Source organism: Littorina saxatilis, linkage group LG2, assembly GCF_037325665.1.
Source record: "Littorina saxatilis isolate snail1 linkage group LG2, US_GU_Lsax_2.0, whole genome shotgun sequence".
NCBI lineage: Eukaryota > Metazoa > Mollusca > Gastropoda > Littorinimorpha > Littorinidae > Littorina > Littorina saxatilis.
In genome coordinates, this window is record NC_090246.1 from 94,173,843 (window position 1) to 94,191,514 (window position 17,672).

The 17,672-nt window shown below is 42.7% G+C and overlaps 1 protein-coding gene across 2 annotated transcripts in view; it reads left to right on the forward strand.

Moving 5' to 3' along the window:
- The window catches only part of LOC138960215 (uncharacterized), a 50,045-nt gene that overhangs the window by 12,631 nt on the left and 19,742 nt on the right, over positions 1–17,672 (forward strand). For both annotated transcript variants that reach the window (XM_070331997.1, XM_070331998.1), the window contains exons 11-14: positions 1,462–1,629; positions 3,059–3,271; positions 5,197–5,367; positions 7,196–7,545. In XM_070331997.1, coding sequence (XP_070188098.1) covers positions 1,462–1,629; positions 3,059–3,271; positions 5,197–5,367; positions 7,196–7,545 — 902 coding nt within the window. The remainder of the gene's footprint in view (positions 1–1,461; positions 1,630–3,058; positions 3,272–5,196; positions 5,368–7,195; positions 7,546–17,672) is intronic.

Genomic DNA, 17,672 nt, shown 5'->3' on the forward strand with positions numbered 1-17,672 from the left:
ACACCGGGGCTGGCAGATAGGGTGGATGTCTTTATGCTTCTCGACCTGTGGCGAGGACAAGACAAAGACTTCACCAATGCATGTTTCTTCCACACCGGGGCTGGCAGATAGGGTGGATGTCTTTACGTTTCTCGACCTGTGGCGAGGACAAGACAAAGACTTCACCAATGCATGTTTCCTCCACACCGGGGCTGGCAGATAGGGTGGATGTCTTTATGTTTCTTGACCTGAGGCGAGGACAAGACAAAGACTTCACCAATTGCATGTTTCCTCCACACCGGGGCTGGCAGATAGGGTGGATGTCTTTAGGTTTCTCGACCTGTGGCGAGGACAAGACAAAGACTTCACCAATGCATGTTTCCTCCACACCGGGGCTGGCAGATAGGGTGGATGTCTTTGTTTCTCGACCTGTGGCGAGAACAAGACAAAGACTTCACCAATGCATGTTTCCTCCACACCGGGGCTGGCAGATAGGGTGGATGTCTTTATGTTTCTCGACCTGTGGCGAGGACAAGACAAAGACTTCACCAATGCATGTTTCCTCCACACCGGGGCTGGCAGATAGGGTGGATGTCTTTGTTTCTCGACCTGTGGCGAGCGAGGACAAGACAAAGACTTCACCAATGCATGTTTCCTCCACACCGGGGCTGGCAGATAGGGTGGATGTCTTTATGTTTCTCGACCGGAGGCGAGGACAAGACAAAGACTTCACCAATGCATGTTTCCTCCACACCGGGGCTGGCAGATAGGGTGGATGTCTTCATGTTTCTCGACCGGAGGCGAGGACAAGACAAAGACTTCACCAATGCATGTTTCCTCCACACCGGGGCTGGCAGATAGGGTGGATGTCTTCATGTTTCTCGACCTGAGGCGAGGACAAGACAAAGACTTCACCAATGCATGTTTCCTCCACACCGGGGCTGGCAGATAGGGTGGATGTCTTTACGTTTCTCGACCTGTGGCGAGGACAAGACAAAGACTTCACCAATGCATGTTTCCTCCACACCGGGGCTGGCAGATAGGGTGGATGTCTTTGTGTTTCTCGACCTGAGGCGAGGACAAGATCAGGGCTAAGGTGCACGAAGCGAAAGCGGATGAAACCTAAAGGGGTGAGAATAAACCGCGGGGTCTGATTCGTTGAAAATCACACCAAATCTCAATTTTAACCAATCCAGCACCGCGGCTGACTCTAACCCGATTGGTAACTTGGCACGAGAAAGTTACCAACCGGGTGGGAGTCAGCCGCGGTCTTTTATTGGTTGAAATTGAGATTAGTTGTGATTTCAACGAATCAGACGCCGCGGTTTGTTCTCTCCCGTTTGGTTGTCTCCCACTTTCGCTTCGTGCACCCCGGCCCAGGAGACAGCGGTAAAGGCAGCGCGACAGTTTTCCACCTGTTGAATTGGTTTTGTTTTACCATTCATGTTTTTCCTCTTCTCGTTCTTGGTTTTTTTTTTACAGTGGTTGGGGGATGGGGTGTGTGGATGCCATGGACACCATGTGCCGTGACCTGTGGCAAGGGCAAGAGACAGCGCTACAGGCAGTGCAACAACCCGCTGCCGGAGTACGGGGGGTCCTGTGACGGCGATGGCATGAGGGTGGAGACTTGTGAAATGGGCAACTGTCCCCGTGAGTATGCTGCTCTTGTAGATCCCGTGTGTGCAACAATAGCATTGAAGAAGTGTGTTCTCTTGTTCGTATGACAGTCAGACCAAGCTTGGAGGAAATGTTTGCTGTGCTGTAGCTTACCCACGTCATCGATCATCATTATGGAATGAGAAACTGAGCAGAATATGAGTTGAGTGTTACACAGTGACGATTTTGCAGTGCAAGGAATCAAACTCATTTGGGTTACGCTTGTTGATTCGGCTTGCTTATGGCAAAACTTATGTTCGGCGCTAAGATGGCATCAGTTACTATTACTGCCCTTTGCTATGCCCTACGCGAAAGTTTAAGGTTACATATCGACCTACGAAGTTACCCAAAGGTGGCAATGTCATTGATGTGTGTCACAGACCTTACACTTTGCGCAAAAATCAAAGCAACTCGACACTTGTTTTTTTACATTTAGTCAAGTTTTGACTAAATGTTTTAACATAGAGGGGGGAATCGAGACGAGGGTCGTGGTGTATGTGTGTGTGTGTGTGTGTGTGTGTGTGTGTGTGTGTGTGTGTGTGTGTGTGTGTGTGTGTGTGTGTGTGTGTGTGTGTGTGGAGCGATTCAGAGTAAACTACTGGACCGATCTTTATGAAATTTGACATGAGAGTTCCTGGGTATGAAATCCCCAGATTTTTTTTCATTTTTTCGATAAATGTCTTTGATGACGTCATATCCGGCATTTTGTAAAAGTTGAGGCGGCACTGTCACACCCTCATTTTTCAATCAAATTGATTGAAATTTTGGTCAAGCAGTCTTCGATGAAGGCCGGACTTTGGTATTGCATTTCAGCTTGGAGGCTTAAAAATTAATTGATGACTTTGGTCATTAAAAATCTGAAATTTGTAGTAAAATTGTTTTTTAATAAAACGATCCAAAATTACATTTATCGTATTCTTCATCATTTTCTGATTCCAAAAACATATAAATATGTTATATTCGTTTTTAGGAACAAGCTCTGAAAATTAAAAATATAAAAATTATGATTAAAATTAAATTTCCGAAATTGATTTAAAAACTATTTCATCTTATTCCTTGTCGGTTTCTGATTCCAAAAACATATAGATATGATATGTTTGGATTAAAAACACGTTCAGAGAGTTAAAAAGAATAGAGATATAGAAAAGCGTGCTATCCTCCTCAGCGCAACCGCTACCGCGCTTTTCTGGATTGTTAATTTCACTGCCTTTGCCACGAGCGGTGGACAGACGATGCTACGAGTGTACGGTCTTGCGGAAAAAATACAATGCGTTCAGTTTCATTCTGTGAGTTCGACTGAGCTTGACTAAATGTTGTATTTTTGCCTTACGCGACTTGTTTTTAACTTTTCTTTGCAATCATATTTGAATCCTTTGTGGCCGCACACGGCCTTTGGCATTACAAAGCACTCTTATTGTCACAGGAGTGGCCGGAGGCTCGTGGAGCAAGTGGACACAGTGGTCAGTATGCACAGTGACCTGTGGGGGAGGGGAACGAGCCAGGCAGCGGTCAAGGCAACGCTCCAACGGGCAGTCCAACGGCTTCTCGAGTTTCGGACAGCCGGGTTCACTACAACAAGACCAACAGGAAGCAGGCAGCAAGGAACGCTTGACCTGCAACGCGCAGCCGTGTCCAGGTCATTCATTCAATGTATCGATAGTTAGGCTTGTATATTTGTTGGGCAAGCTGCTGATCCTTGCATTTTTCAACGCGAGGTTCAAATACAGCGTCGATGATTGCCCATTACAGTTTTCTTCGTTTCGCGCTTTCCGTGTCCAGATCATATATTATATTTATCGAGAGTTATGCTTGTATATTTTTTTTTGACAAGCTGCTGATCCTTGCATTTTACAACGCGAGGTTCAAATAAAGCGTCGATGATTTCTTCGTCTCGCTCTTTTCGTGATCTTGGCTTAGTATCTTTTGCTTAAGAAGGCTTTTCTTTTAATGAGCAGGTTGTTTGAAAAAAGAGGTATCGTAAGAGATTTCAGTGGTCCTAGTAGGCAAAATGACTACTCAGTGCATGACCAAATAAAAACAAATTACAACGCTTATAAAGGAAACGTAAAGGTTCACATTCTTCAGACACCATATACGTGACATACGCAGCAGGGGCAAACCTTGAATTTAAATTAGAGACCTTCCAGATTTGTTCGTATGTGCACGTTTTTCACAGCTTCAATTGCAAGATTATGGGACGGGTAGAGCAGCGTTACCCTCCAGAGCTGTGTATGTTATGTACCAGGGGAAACCATGTTACGAAGTTGACGTTTCTTTACTTAACTGAGACAAATTAACCAAACATATTGATTTCATTAATACATACTGGTTCCATATACATCTTTGGCCTGCAGATAAAGAATTAGATATACTTGCACATTTTGTTTGTCTACGTTAAGTAAAGTACAAGGGTTTTAAAGTATGTCAACCTGTAAAATGGAAACCAAAGGTTGTGACATGGATTTGAACACTAAAATGTATATAAAAACAAGTCGCGTAAGGCGAAAATACAATATTTAGTCAAGTAGCTGTCGAACTCACAGAATGAAACTGAACGCAGCAAGACCGTATACTCGTAGCATCGTCACTCCACCGCCCGTGGCAAAGGCAGTGCCCGTGGAATTGACAAGAAGAGCGGGGTATTCGTTGCGCTAAGAAGGATAGCACGCTTTTCTGTACCTCTCTTCGTTTTAACTTTCTGAGCGTGTTTTTAATCCAAACATATCATATCTATATATTTTTGGAATCAGGAACCGACAAGGAATACGATGAAAGTGTTTTTAAATTGATTTCGAAAAAAAAAATTTGATAATAATTTTTATATATTTAATTTTCAGAGCTTGTTTTTAATCCAAATATAACATATTGATATGTTTTTGGAATCAGCAAATGATGAAGAATAAGATAAACGTAAATTTGGATCGTTTTATAAATTTTTAATTTTTTTTACAATTTTCAGATTTTTAATGACCAAAGTCATTAATTAATTTTTAAGCCACCAAGCTGAAATGCAATACCGAACCCCGGGCTTCGTCGAAGAGTACTTGACCAAAATTTCAACCAATTTGGTTGAAAAATGAGGGCGTGACAGTGCCGCCTCAACTTTCACGAAAAGCCGGATATGACGTCATCAAAGACATTTATCAAAAAAATGAAAAAAACGTTCGGGGATTTCATACCCAGGAACTCTCATGTCAAATTTCATAAAGATCGGTCCAGTAGTTTAGTCTGAATCGCTCTACACACACAGACACACATACACCACGACCCTCGTTTCGATTCCCCCTCGATGTTAAAATATTTAGTCAAAACTTGACTAAATATAAAAAGGAGACAAATATATAGACCATGTCTCTTCGTTGCTTGTCTGTATTTATACTGAAAAAAAGTGAAGAAATACATTCTAGTAGCCATTTAATACGTTATAATCATTTTAAGGACTGAAAATGCATGTCTTAAAATGGTACACAGCTCTGGAGAATAACCCATTATTCCTGCTTCTGCATGTGGGAAGATGATATATACAGTAGTACAGAACTGGACAATCTCTGTGCTTATCAGTGGACGGCAGCTGGGCGGAGTGGGCAGAGTGGTCACGCTGTTCTTCGCTGTGTGGACTGGGGAGGAGGACACGGGACCGGACATGCACTGACCCAGCCCCCATCTTTGCGGGCACCGCCTGCCTTGGGCCTGGCACCGATCTTGCCCACTGCTTCGCCGGACCCTGCAAAGGTGCCCGTGTGTTAATTCGTGGTGTCACGACCAGCGAAATGAAAGACATACAATACGTAGCTAAACGTTTTGTTTCAGTTGGTTTTTGTGTGTATATATGAATGTTAGAACGTGGAGCAGGCTGAAAGAGACAATAAGGAGGTCAAAAAGTAAGACATTTGAATAATCATATCTGTGAAGCTGTTGACGAGGTGGTAAGAAAAATGGCAAAATTGGCCGCTCAAACGCTATCAATGTCCCTCAGCTTTGTTTCAGTCCAAAACTGACGATTGACATTGATTTACATAGCTTGTGCTATGCAGTGGTTGTACAGTATACTACATAATGATAATCAGTCAAGTTTCTTTGGACGAAGGTGGCATATAATATTACTGTGGCGTGTGCATGTGTCCCTGCGCGAATGATCTAGTTCAGTCAACAATTCGTTTACTTGTATCGACACAGGTTCATCCTCATTGACTATCAATGCTTTGCTTATTCATGTCTAATTGTAGCTTTGCTTTGCAGACAGAACTATGAGCCGTAATTAGGCTCTTTGTTTTCATAATTAGGAATTAATGTAAACATGAATACGTAAACAGATATAAAACCACACACTCAAAACTCACACAAAAAACAACAACAAAACAACAACAACAACAACAACAAAACAACAACACAAGAAACCAAAAAAAACCAAGATTAAAAACAAAAAAAAACAAAAAAATCAAAACAACTTCAAAAACAACAACAAAACAACAACAACAACAACAACAACAAAACAACAACACAAGAAACCAAAAAAAACCAAGATTAAAAACAAAAAAAAACAAAAAAATCAAAACAACTTCAAAAACAACAACAGCTTAAAACAAAAACACACAAAAACCACAATAAACACAACAACAATAAGAAACAAGTCGCGTAAGGCGAAAATGCAACATTTAGTCAAGCTGTCGAACTCACAGAATGAAACTGAACGCACTGCAATTTTTCAGCAAGACCGTATACTCGAAGCATCGTCAGTCCACCGCTTGTGGCAAAGGCAGTGAAATTGACAAGAAGAGCGGGGTAGTAGTTGCGCTGAGAAGGATAGCACGCTTTTCTGTGCATCTCTTCGTTTTAACTTTCTGAGCGTGTTTTTAATCCAAACATATCATATCTATATGTTTTTGGAATCTGGAACCGACAAGGAATAAGATGAAAGTGTTCTAAAATTAATTTCGAAAATTTAATTTTGACCATAATTTTTATATTTTTAATTTTCAGAGCTTGTTTTTAATTCAAATATAACATATTTATATGTTTTTGGAATCAGGAAAAGATGAAGAATAAGACGAACGTACATTTGGATCGTTTTATAATCTTTATTTTTTTTTTACAATTTTCAGATTTTTAATGACCAAAGTCATTCATTAATTTTTAAGCCTCCAAGCTGAAATGCAATACCGAAGTCCGGCCTTTGTCGAAGATTGCTTGGCCAAAATTTCAATCAATTTGATTGAAAAATGAGGGTGTGACAGTGCCGCCTCAACTTTTACAAAAAGCCGGATATGACGTCATCAAAGACATTTATCGAAAAAATGAAAAAAAGTTCCGGGGATATCATTCCCAGGAACTCTCATGTAAAATTTCATAAAGATCGGTCCAGTAGTTTAGTCTGAATCGCTCTACACACACACACACACACACACACACACACACACACACACACACACACACACACACACACACACACACACATATATATATTCCACGACCCTCGTCTCGATTCCCCCTCTATGTTAAAACATTTAGTCAAAACTTGACTAAATGTAAAAACAAACGAAATCCGATGCATGCTTTCCAGACGCCGAGGATCGCGCCCTCCGCATGGGCCCCACGAGCTGGATCCGCTACGCCCCCCGCAATCGCCCCTCCCGCTTCCTTATGCTCTACCTGCACTTCAAGCCCATGGAACCCTCGGGCTCCCTCCTCCGCCGCTACCGCCAGTGCCGCAGCGTTTTTGACGATGAAGACGAGGACAAGGACGACAGCGTGGACGACGAGGACAAAGCCAACGACAACGCGGACCGCAAGGCCGATGCCGACGAGAAGTGCGAGTTTATGGTCAACCTGAAGCTGGAGCAGGCCGAGGTCATACTGTCCGCGCAGGTTAGAGGGGCCACGCTGGAGATCCGTTCCCCTGTCACTCTCTCAGTGAGTTTTTGTGTGTTTTTTTGGTGTTTGTTTTTTGACTCTCTTCTGGACTAGTATTGGATTGCATTTCTTGGAAGCTCAAAATGTGTTTCATACAAAAAGAGAATTACAATTGATATTTTAATAACAGATTCACCGGCCCCCGTAGCGCAGTGGTTAGCGCATCGGGCTGCGGGCCGGGAGGTCGTGGGTTCGAATCCCATCAGGGTCATGTGGGTTTTTCGGGCTACGGTCGGCTCCTACCCAGAGTGGAAATGCTATGGTTCCTATGGGAAGGCTGGGATCACACAGCCGAGTGTCATTCACTTAACGAATGCGACTTTGAGGGTCCTCAGGTTCTGTATACCTGACCAACACCGCAGGTGCGGCAGTTCTCGGGCCTGGTTGACGCCAGGATATATTATGACAGTAAGCGTAGAGTGCTGCCCTGTCACGTAGTCTCAAACCAAATTGGAAATCCAAAGCATCATCATTATAATCATCCTCATCTCATTAATCATCCAAAATATAAATTGTCCTTGCTCTTGTGGCCCTTCATGCCCGGAGCTCTCATGGTGACCTTGGTCTCAGTGCTGTTCGATCCTTCGATCCTTCCCTGAATAGTAGTTCTGCTGTCAGTCTTCAACGTGTGACGGGGTCGACGGAGGGACGTGGTGGCGGTCTGGCTCCGCGACTTAAAGGCCAACATCCGCGGGAATTTTTCTCCTGGAGCGACCTAAACTTGAACCCGTCTGTTTACTTCGTGTTGCACGCAAAAATTGAGCGACTTCCTTGCCGCGTGGATTGACGAAGCTGTTTTATACTCGTGACTGAAAACACTGCAGTGCGTGCAGTTTTATTCTGTGGGTTCGACAGATTGACTAAATGTTGTAATTTCGCTTTCACGAATCAGGAACCGACAAGGAATAAGATGAAAGTGTTTTTAAATTGATTTCGACAATTTAATTTTGATAATAATTTTTATATTTTTAATTTTCAGAGCTTGTTTTTAATCCAAATATAACATATTTATATGTTTTTGGAATCAGAAAATGATGGAAAATAAGATGAACGTAAATTTGAATCGTTTTATACATTTTTTTTTTTTTACAATTTTCAGATTTTTAATGACCAAAGTCATTAATTAATTTTTAAGCCACCAAGCTGAAATGCAATACCGAAGTCCGGGCTTCGTCGAAGATTACTTGACCAAAATTTCAACCAATTTGGTTGAAAAATGAGAGCGTGACAGTGCCGCCTCAACTTTCACGAAAAGCCGGATATGACGTCATCAAAGACATTTCTCCAAAAAAAGAAAAACCGTTCAGGGATATCAATCCCAGGAACTCTCATGGAAAATTTCATAAAGATCGGTCCAGTAGTTTGGTCTCAATCGCTCTACACACCATATATCCGGCTTTTCGTGAAAGTTGAGGCGGCACTGTCACGCTCTCATTTTTCAATCAAATTGGTTGAAATTTTGGTCAAGTAAAAAAAATTTTTTTATAAAACGATTCAAATTTACGTTCATCTTATTCTCCATCATTTTCTGATTCCAAAAACATATAAATATGTTATATTTGGATTAAAAACAAGCTCTGAAAATTAAAAATATAAAAATTATTATCAAAATTAAATTGTCGAAATCAATTTAAAAACACTTTCATCTTATTCCTTGTCGGTTCCGGATTCCAAAAACATATAGATATGATATGTTTCGATTAAAAACACGCTCAGAAAGTTAAAACGAAGAGAGGTACAGAAAAGCGTGCTATCCTTCTCAGCTCAAGTACTACCCCGCTCTTCTTGTCAATTTCACTGCCTTTGCCATGAGCGGTGGACTGACGATGCTACGAGTATACCTCACGCCGGAACCTCGGCTGTACCCGCGGATAACCGCAGGCTCTGCAGACTGTTCACCGCAGACAGAAATTGTCAACACGAGTGGTGAGTGTCTGCAAAAAATCGTCTCTGCTTTCTCTAAAATGACATATCATTACACAACTATTGTTTGTACTTCAACCTAAGGTATTATAGCACCCTACCATCGATTTAATTTTTTCCTTTCGTTCGTATGTGAAGGCTGAGCTTCGAGTATTTGTGCATTTCTTGTAAAAAGTGCCAAAATTCTGACTTTACACATTTATTACGGAAATCCAAGCTTATTAAACAAGTTGCAGAAGTCAGAATTTTGGCACTTTTTACAGGAAATCCACAAATACTCGAAGCTCAGCCTTCACATACGAACGAAAGGAAAAAATTAAATCGATGATAGGGTGCTATAATACCTTAGGTTGAAGTACAAACAATAGTTTTGTAATGATATGTCATTTTAGAGAAAGCAGAGACGATTTTGTGCAGACACTCACCACTCGTGTTGACAATTTCTGTCTGCGGTGAACAGCCTGCAGAGCCTGCGGTTATCCGCGGGTACAGCCGAGGTTCCGGCGTGTATACGGTCTTGCTGAAAAATTGCATTGCGTTCCGTTTCATTCTGTGAGTTCGACAGCTACTTGACTAAATGTTGTATTTTCGCCTTACGCGACTTGTTTTTATATTTAGTCAAGTTTTGACTAAATATTTTAACATCGAGGGGGAATCGAAACGAGGGTATGGTGTATGTGCGTCTGTCTGTCTGTGTGTGTGTGTAGAGCGATTCAGACTAAACTACTGGACCGATCTTTATGAAATTTGACATGAGAGTTCCTGGGTATGAAATCCCCGAACGTTTTTTTCATTTTTTTGATAAATGTCTTTGATGACGTCATATCCGGCTTTTCGTGAAAGTTGAGGCGGCACTGTCACGCCCTCATTTTTCAACCAAATTGGTTGAAATTTTGGTCAAGTAATCTTCGACGAAGCCCGGGGTTCGGTATTGCATTTCAGCTTGGTGGCTTAAAAATTAATTAATGACTTTGGTCATTAAAAATCGGAAAATTGTAAAAAAAAATAAAAATTTATAAAACGATCCAAATTTACGTTTATCTTATTCTCCATCATTTGCTGATTCCAAAAACATATAAATATGTTATATTCGGATTAAAAACAAGCTCTGAAAATTAAATATATAAAAATTATTATCAAATTTTTTTTTTCGAAATCGTTTTAAAAACACTTTCATCTTATTCCTTGTCGGTTCCTGATTCCAAAAACATATAGATATGATATGTTTGGATTAAAAACACGCTCAGAAAGTTAAAACGAAGAGAGGTACAGAAAAGCGTGCTATGCAGCATAGCGTAACCACTACCCCGCTCTTCTTGTCAATTTCACTGCCTATGCCGTGAGCGGTGGACCACGAGTATACGGTCTTGCTGCGTTGCATTGCGTTCAGTTTCATTCTGTGAGTTCGACAGCTACTTGACTAAATATTGTATTTTCGCCTTACGCGACTTGTTTCTTTTGTACATTCTCAGCAGAATTCTTTTAGTTCAACCCAATGTACTGCCCAGATAACATCTTGTTTACTGTCGGCGTTGTTTTCATGCATTGTACCACGTTCTATGATGTTTTGGATACATAAATAACAAGTCGCGTGAAGCGAAATTATGAAAAACGCTGGCGCTGGACCCGAGTACTCTTCAGACTGGCTCGCTCCCCCCAGTATGAAAGTTTTTGTCTTGTGCACGTGGATTAAAAAAAAAATTAAATTTTTTTTAATTTATTTTACACAATTAAAAAAATTATTAGAGTAAAATAAAACATTAAAACGTTCATAATAAACAATAGTAAACAAGAATTAAAAAAAAAACCACAAAAAAACATAGACCACACATGCCAGGAATCGAACCCGGATCACTTTGGCCATAGGCGGACGTGCTACGACAACTTTACTAGAGGTGTGCGTTTGAATTAGTCAGGTCGTCATTTCCCGATTTTGACCTTAACCCCTCAAAAAATACCTCGGAGAATGTTTTGACTGTTTTGAACTCTGTGATGTCTGTAGATTACAGATCCGACGGATGACACCCTGTCATCCTTGGGCATTTTGATGTATTCAAGATGGCGGACAAGATGGATTCCAGACTGCAAAATAGTCGAAACTGCATGCTATAAACTAGCAGAACTGTATTTATTTATGTTTTCCGGGAGATAAAACGGGAGTTAATATGCATAACAACAGTTACATGATTAGCAGACACTATAACCTGAATGGCTAGTCTGTTGAGGGACCGTTAAAACTGGTTAACGGAGCATGATGATATAGTTAGTTTTAGCAATATATTTTTTCAGTTACAGCTAATGGTTTAAGCTTATATGTGTTGTGGGCTTTGATTACTGTTGCACTTTGCTTGACCTTCATCGCATTTCAAGGTCATATGAATGTCAAATGTTCATTCAAATGATAAAGGATTATACTATTTTTGAAGATAAAATGACGAAATGTGTTCATCTTCTTAAAACTTGCCATGAATAAAAACGTTCACCAACACTGAAGGTCACACGTTTTCAAGGTCAAACAATTTCAAGGTCATATATTTTAATGTCTGCAAAACCATCACTTAGCACGTGCATCACTACACAGATCACTGTCAAGAAGGCGAAGCTGAGATTGTATGGCCATGTAACAAGAACAGGCGGGATCTCCAAGACCATCTTACAGGGTCACACCGGTGACACTGTGACGGTTCCCCTACGCTTTGTGTTCGGTGCCCTGACCCTTTGTGTTCGGTTCCCACTCGGTTCCCACACGCCACAATTCGCGGACAAAACATCCATTTATGGTAGTATTACGTAATGTTGCTCTCTGAGAATGGTCTTGTTAGATCTGTGAGTGTTTACACTACATGCCTAGGTGCTGTTGGATTGAAGGTTTTTGATATTTTAGCCGTTATTAGGTAGAATGCCTTCCACTTTACTGCAAAACTGCACAATTCGTAGCATCGGCAAGAAATATCCTACCAAAAAATGCCTGTTTGGAACTGTCGTTGGTCCAGCAAAAAGTTCAACATGTCTGTAGCAGACAGTCCAAGTTTCAAGATTGTAGGGCCATCCAAACAGCCGTAATAATAAAAACAACAAAAGTAGTCAGTGAAATTGGCTGTGTTCGGTCCCCACACACTTTTGTGACGTAGGCGTGACGGTTCCCATAATTCATTGTGTCGGTCCCCACTTTCTGTGTCGGACCCCACTTTCGACCTAATTTCTCTGTGACGGACCCCACAACCAGCCTATTTTGTGTCGGTCCCCACACCTTCTTGGATTTATGACTTGCCGGTTACTTGTATCATTGTATTCATTGAATCTAATTGTCTCGGAGTTATTTTTCAGCAAAAACCGGCAAGGCAGCACCTTTTGTGATACATAGTAAGTCAGATGACATCAGTATGTGTGTGTGTGTGTGTGTGTGTGTGTGTGTGTGTGTGTGTGTGTGTGTGTGTGTGTGTGTGTGAGAGAGAGAGAGAGAGAGAGAGAGAGAGAGAGAGAGAGGGAGAGAGAGAGGGAGAGAGAGAGAGAGAGAGAGAGAGATTGACACCTTTCCAGATCACTCCGGTTATGCGACACTACCGCGAGCGTCACTACCGCGTGTCACACTACGGCGAGTACGACACTACCGCGTGTAACACTACCGCGTGTCACACTACCGCGAGTACGACACTACCGCGAGTATAACACTGCCGCGTGTCACACTACCGCGCGTACCACAACCGCGAGTACCATAACCGTAGAGAGAACGCATGCAAACTTACTTCTTGTGAGTTTGTGTTCTAACGGCTTTGATTGGAAGCAACCCATTCTATATGTATTCTGATAGTGTGTTCTGATCGTTTTGAGTTCTTGGTTAGCATGACAAACATTGAATTAGTGTTCAGAGAACAGACCAGGCCTTTTTGTTTTATATTTCAAGGAAACATTTCAACCTTTGCCTTCAGCCATGGAAGTCATAAAATGACACGCGGTAATGTTATACTCGCGGTAGTGTGACACGCGGTAGTGTTATACTCGCGGTAGTGTCGTACTCGCGGTAGTGTCGTACTCGCGGTAAGTTCTGTTTCCGTACCCGCGACAGCGGCAGCGACAAAAGAAAACGCGCGCAAACGCGTGACGTGTTTCCGTACTTGCGTTTTAAACATGCGGTAAAATCTGTAAACTCCCGCGTTGCCGCGCGACAACGCGAAAAAATCGCTTCAGGACCCTTTCAAAAAAATCGCGTCGCTTGCCGCTTGTCGCGCCGCTAACGCGTCGCGCGTGTGGAAACACTCCTGGTCATTTTCTATGTGCTTGATTTTCGTCGTACCGCTGGAAAAACGCTGTCGCGGGTACGGAAACACAACTTTAGTGTGAGACGCGGTAGTGGTACTCGCGGTAGTGACGCTCGCGGTAGTGACCAGCACCCGATCACTCCACATAAACGCTGGTTCTGGTTGCATTGTGCCGCTGACATACAGCTAATAGGATTTTTACACCCCCGGTATAGGGGTGTGTATAGGTTTCACTCGATGTGTTTGTGTTCGCAAGTAGATCTCAAGAATGAACGGACCGATCGTCACCAAACTTGGTGAACAGGTTCTATACATTCCTGAGACGGTCCTTACAAAAAGTGGGACCAGTCAAACACACGGTTAGGGAGTTATTGGTGGATTAAAATTATACAAGGCCTGGTATAGACGGACACCTCCGTTGGTCAAAGGGAAATAACCATTCTCACTGCCACCAACTGAGAAGGTTATTTCCCTTTGACGGGGGTGTAGTTCCTATCGGAGGAATTTCTTGTTTTAATCCTTTTGTGGTATTGCTGATGATGCTGAACATGTATTTTACTAGTTTACCAATATGTATCTTTGACCCTGATAGCCTACGAAAACCGAGCAATCATGGCCCAACATTGGCCCAATGCTGAATTTATTGGCGCGGTGTTGAGCCTTAGTCGGGCCGTTGTCGTAGGCTGTCAGGGTTTATGTAGCCTTGTTCCATTGTATTCTGACTGTCATAAAGTAATTAATTTTAAGAGAAAGCAGTCATGAACACAAGGAGCTGGGAAAAGTTGCCTCTTACAACAAGCGTGGATAAAGACACATACTTGACATAGGCAAGTACTCTTTTTTTTTTCAATCACCACTAGAAGTCCCTGGGCAGCATTTTGCTCTGAAAACTGAATCTCACATACGACAGGTGGATCTTTTATTTTAAAAATGTGCCAAATTGCATATCTCCAAGGCCGTAAGACTAAGAGTAGATATTGGGAAGGCCAGTTCAAGAAGGTGTGGGTGGATCAACACATAATTTGCTGGTATACTGGGAACCGTCCCAGAGATAAATAATGTTATATATTATTTGTGGCATAAACTAATAAAGTTACTCTCTCTCTCTCTCTCTCTCTCTCTCTCTCTCTCTCTCTCTCTCTCACACACACACACACACACACACACACACACACACACACACACACACATACTGATGTCATCTGACTTACTTGGTATCACAAAAGGTGCTGCCTTGCCGGATTTTGCTGAAAAATAACTCCGAGACAATTAGATTCAATGAATACAATGATACAAGTAACCGGCAAGTCATAAATCCAAGAAGGTGTGGGGACCGACACAAAATAGGCTGGTTGTGGGGTCCGTCACAGAGAAATTAGGTCGAAAGTGGGGTCCGACACAGAAAGTGGGGACCGACACAATGAATTATGGGAACCGTCACGCCTACGTCACAAAAGTGTGTGGGGACCGAACACAGCCAATTTCACTGACTACTGTTGTTGTTTTTATTATTACGGCTGTTTGGATGGCCCTACAATCTTGAAACTTGGGCTGTCTGCTACAGACATGTTGAACTTTTTGCTGGACCAACGAAAGTTCCAAGCAGGAATTTTTTGGTAGGATATTTCTTGCCGATGCTACGAATTATGCAGTTTTGCAGTAAAGTGGAAGGCATTCTACCTAATAACGGCTAAAATATCAAAAACCTTCAATCCAACAGCACCTAGGCATGTAGTGTAAACACTCACAGATCTAACAAGACCATTCTCAGAGAGCAACATTGCGTAATACTACCATAAATGGATGTTTTGTCCGCGAATTGTGGCGTGTGGGAACCGAGTGGGAACCGAACACAAAGGGTCAGGGCACCGAACACAAAGCGTAGGGGAACCGTCACAGTGTCACCGGTGTGAGGGTATGGTGCGCGGAAAGAGAAGATATCAAAGACAAATGAACAGAGGGACAGATATCATTACAGAGTGGATTGGGAAATGTTTTGCATCTTCCCAAAAATTGCTCACAGCCGCCAGAGGTGGAGACCGCTTATGAAGCGCTCGTCGTTTAAGTGACCCTACCATCCTGGTGGGTTCCAGAATCGATCAATGAGTGCCTTGGTCGGTGAGCAAGCAGAGAGCAACTTAAATCCTGGAAAAGTGGCTGTAATACCCAGAATAACTTAAAGTTATCTTGTGATCGAAGATCTAGTCAGGTGAGGAATGTATACATCAGACGAAAGGCCTTGTAAGGTGTCACAGCGCCAAGCGATTCGGCATATGAAATCCCTTTAGACACCATATACACAGTGTTGTGTCAGTTAGTGACGCCCCGAGGAGGTGGATTAGGCGTCATGTCAAGAGGCTAAACCTGATGTACCATGTCTCACATACAAAAGACCTCTATCTCATAACGTAAAGGTCATGGCGACGAACCAGGGATACTGGTTAGTATGCACTTTACCTCGCCGATGACCACACAGGATGATGTGTAGTTTACCACTCCAGATGACCAGGCGGGATGACCACGCTGGTTTACCATACAAGATGACATGGTCATGCAGTGAGTTTTCAGTTTGAGGGCAGCCACCATCGATCCTTTTTTCAATTGCCAAAATGGTAGCGGATGACTATGCCTGATGACCAATAAATGACAACGCCCGATGATTACGCTGGATGTCATGTAGATTACCAGTACGGGTGACCGGTGAGAATTGCCAGTGCGGATGACCAGTGTGGATGACCTGTGCAGATGACCATGAAGGATGACCAGTGCAGATAACCAGTGCGGATTACCGGTGCGGATGTCCAATGCAGATGATCATGAAAAATGACCAGTGCGGATGACGGGTGCGGATGATTAGTGCGGATGACCAGTGCAGATTATCATGAACGATGACTAGTGCAGATGACCAGTGCAGATGATCATGAAGGATGACCTGTGCGGATGACCGCAAAGGATGACCAGTTTGGATGACCGATGCGGATGATCACAAAAGGATGACCAGTGCAGATGACCGCAAAGGATGACCAGTTTGGATGACCGATCCAGATGACCAGTGCGGGTGACCGGTGAAGGTGACTGTTGCACATGCCCAGTGCGGATGACTACGATGGATGACCAGTGCGGATTTGTGCAATTTCCAAGGAGTAGACATCGACATAAGATGGCACACGCATATTGACCGACTGCGCAACCACAGCATGCTGTTGCACATGGTAAATTTCTCCACAGCCACACTTCAAAATTAGCATGACTTCAGTTGGTGTAGGTTCTACTCCAGGCGGTTTTCTGCCCATCCTACAACCACCCGAAGTCAACTGGATCAAGATTTGGAAGATCCCCGTAGAATTGCAATTACAGCCCTTTTCAGATGGACGTTCAGAAATGGGCTGATGTGGGCGGTAGTTTTTGATTTATGTGGACTGGTGCTTGGAGGTTCTAGCTAGCCAGGTTTCATATCTCTCACGTGATATGTTGTTTGAGATTGTGCACCTGTAGCACTCGCTTACAAGACTTCACTGATTTTCACGCATGGATCTTCTGCAGAGAAATCAAGCACTCCTACGAGCACACTGGTTAATGAACAGCTGTCACCAGATGGCATACGCTTCCATCTAAATTAGCTCTATCGTCTGGTAAACAATCAAATCGGAGAAAACTAGTCTCTCACGATGTTCTTTGATCATCGCCCGCCATTTTGTAAGATCAATTTACAAGTTTTATCTTCGACAGTGAAACCTGTGCTTTGGAACACCATACGCACTAATCGCAAGTCCACGAATAACACAGGTTTCACATCTTCTCAGCCTGGATGTAATTCCATGCACACTCATGTGTAAATTGTTTCCATTTAGCAGAATGAAACACGTCAAATGCCTTTGTTTTTTGTCTTGGAAGAGGAGCTCAAGTACGGACACGGACAACACTACAGGCCATACTGTACGTGTC